This window comes from Otolemur garnettii, unplaced genomic scaffold (assembly GCF_000181295.1).
Source record: "Otolemur garnettii isolate 467f Iridium unplaced genomic scaffold, OtoGar3 scaffold00189, whole genome shotgun sequence".
Classification (NCBI taxonomy): Eukaryota; Metazoa; Chordata; class Mammalia; order Primates; family Galagidae; genus Otolemur; species Otolemur garnettii.
This window is the reverse complement of record NW_003852584.1, coordinates 1549044-1551971: the sequence shown is the minus strand read 5'-3', so window position 1 is coordinate 1551971 and position 2928 is coordinate 1549044. Positions and strand designations below refer to the sequence as shown.

Sequence of the window (2928 nt, the reverse complement as noted above, 5' to 3'; positions counted from 1 at the left end):
GGGGGGTGATAGGGTGCAGTGGCTCATGCCTGTAATGCCAGCACTCTGGGAGGCCGAAGTAGGTGTATTGCTTGAGCTCAGGAGTTTGAGACCAGCCTGAGCAAGAGCGAGATGCTGTCTCTAAAACACAGGCAGTGCTGTGGTGGGAGCCTATAAAACCAGCTTGGGAGGCTGAGGCAAGTGGATCGCTTGAGCCCAGGAGTTTGAGGTTGCTGTGAGCTATGGCACCACAGCACTCTACCAAGGGCAACAAAGTGAGACTCTGTCTCAAAAAAATAAACAGTGAAAAAGGCAACCCATAGAATGAAAGAAAGTATGTCTCTGATAAGGGGCTTATATTTTGTACAAAAAGAACTCTTACCATTTAATAACAAAAAGACAACTTAAATGGACAAATTTCTTGGTATTTTTAAAGCCAAGGTTACGGTCAATGTTTTCTTAAATTACTTAAAAAGGGAAGATACACATTTTTTACTAAGGAAAAAAAAGGTTACTTACATGTACCAAGGACAGAAATCTGATTGCTCTTTAAGATTTGCTCCAGTCAGTCCTGAGCAGGGCATAAAATGAATGTCCTTTTTGGGATTGAAGCCAACTTTTTTCAAAAATGGCACTAGTTTCTCTTTACATTCTTCATATCTATAAATATTTATAAATAATTATAAATGAACAATCAGTAAACAAATTAAGGTTTTAAAAAGCCTTAGAGCAGTGGTTCTCAACCTTCCTAATGCTGCAGCCCTTTAATACAGTTCCTGTGGGTTGCTGCAACCCACAGGCTGAGAACCGCTGCCTTACAGAGAAAGGCAAACAATAACACGATCATTAATTCCACTAACATGTCTTTAAAACAACAGTAAAATATATAAGCTTACCTCTCATTGCTCCAATTTACTGTGGGATCGTCCATCTTATTAATAAGCACAATTAAGTGTTTTACACCTGCTGTCTTTGCCAACATTGCATGTTCTCTTGTCTGTCCTCCTTTTTCAAATCCAGTTTCAAACTCTCCTTTCCTGGCTGAGATTACCTAATTCGAAGCAATGATACAGTTTACTCTTCCACATTAGGCTTATCCTTCCAGCAGTACAACATCTTTCCTTTCAGATATAACACAAGATTTTTGCAAGAAAACAGAAAAACAAGTTACAATGTACTATAATAGCCCAATGCCTATACATGCTTTTGAATGCACAAATCAAACAATGACTAAGGTGGCTTACGATGTTGGAATGTTTCTTCCAACCCCCCCCCCATCCCAAAATCTAGTATGCTTGTATAATTCAAGTGTTTCCCAGGCATTTTAACTACAAAGAAAAAAGTTTATGTGATCTAGTGCTAGTAAATCATCAAAATCTCAAAATGACTGAAGGCCTTAAGAAACAGATGGTTTTTCAATTTTTATTGCATTATTTATTCAAAAACATCCATTTCCCCTGCCTAAGTACCCTTCCCTGGTGCCTCTTTTTTTTTTTTAAGAGAGAGTTTCACTTTGTTGCCCTCGGTAGAGTGCTGTGACATCACAGCTCACAGCAACCTCCAAATCCTGGACTTAGGTGATTCTCTTACCTCAGCTTCCCATGTAGCTAAGACTACGCCTGCCACAATGCCCAGCTATTATTTTGTTGTAGTTTGGCCAGGGCTAGTTTCAAACCCTCCACCCTCAGTATATGGGGCCTGCGTCCTACTCACTGAGCCACAGGCACCACCCTTGGTGCCTCTCCTTATGAACAGAATATCATTCTTGTCCCCACAGACATCAGGATTAACAATATGATGTGCTTTGACTAATAAAATAAAACCAAAATGTGAACAGAAGGGACTTGTGAAACTCCCAGCAGAAATTCTGAGAGCTATCATGTGCCTCTAACAATTTTTTGTTCCCTCCATTCTAAGACAAGCATGTTCTACACTGGAGCTGCTTCTTTAGCCTGCAGTGGCTCTTAGCTGGGCAGTCATCAGCTACTGGAGGGCTCAGGAAAGCCGACTGCTGGGTTATACACCAGGGTCTCCATCTACCCGAAACAGATAATTTCTTATCATTTCTTACTTACAGTGCCTATCAGTGGGCTTGGCATTTATAAACACTAAGTTCTAACACAGTTATAGATACTATAACAGCAATGAGACAGAAAATATTTTCAGAAGTAAATCTATAAAATTATGACGACTTTGTGAGCAGGTTGAGACAGAGATGCAAATTGTGACTGTGTACATCAATACAGTTCACGTCAACCTAAATTCTATCTTTTAGAAGGCAAATTCAAATACTAAATATATAACTTAGACTACTAACAAGTACACAGATGGAGTGGAAATGTCCTTCTTACCAGCACAGCCAAATCAGCTTGAGAGGCACCACCAATCATATTTGGGACAAAACTCTTGTGGCCAGGGGCATCTAAAATTGTGAAGTGCTTCTTCTCAGTCTCAAAATAGGCACGACCCACTTCCACTGTTTTACCCTTGTCTCGTTCTTCCTGATTTGTGTCTAAGGCCCACGACAAGTACCTGAAATAATTTTCAAAATAAAAATAATAATGCTTAACATAAGAGTTTTTAAGATATTCTTCTACCATTAAAGATGTAACTGATGACATACAGCATTATATCCATCATACAACATCTAAATCAGGGGTCCTCGAACTTTTGAGGACGCCTAACCTAAATCATGAACAGAATTGGTGAAAGGAAAATTAAAATAAAGCTTGTATTACTATGATTTACTTTTTTGGGGGGGGTGCAGTTTTTGCCCAGGGCTGGGTTTGAATCCACCACCTCCGGGTATATGGGATCAGCACCCTTCTCCTTTGAGCCACAGGTGCCTCCCTACTATGATTCACTTTTACATATAGCTATAGTCAATTATATATTCTATAAGCGAACGTTATGACAACAAGCTGATAACATAAAGACTAATCCCAATAT

General features: G+C 39.4%; 1 protein-coding gene across 1 annotated transcript in view; it reads right to left on the bottom strand.

Annotated features, from left to right (window-relative positions):
- GSPT1 (G1 to S phase transition 1) overlaps positions 1 to 2928 on the bottom strand; it is a 40344-nt gene that overhangs the window by 12965 nt on the left and 24451 nt on the right. Inside the window, exons 7-9 of the mRNA XM_003800896.3 lie at positions 2331 to 2511; positions 876 to 1030; positions 499 to 639 (exon numbers count right to left, since the gene is read on the bottom strand). Of these exons, the coding sequence (XP_003800944.1) occupies positions 499 to 639; positions 876 to 1030; positions 2331 to 2511 (477 nt within the window). The remainder of the gene's footprint in view (positions 1 to 498; positions 640 to 875; positions 1031 to 2330; positions 2512 to 2928) is intronic.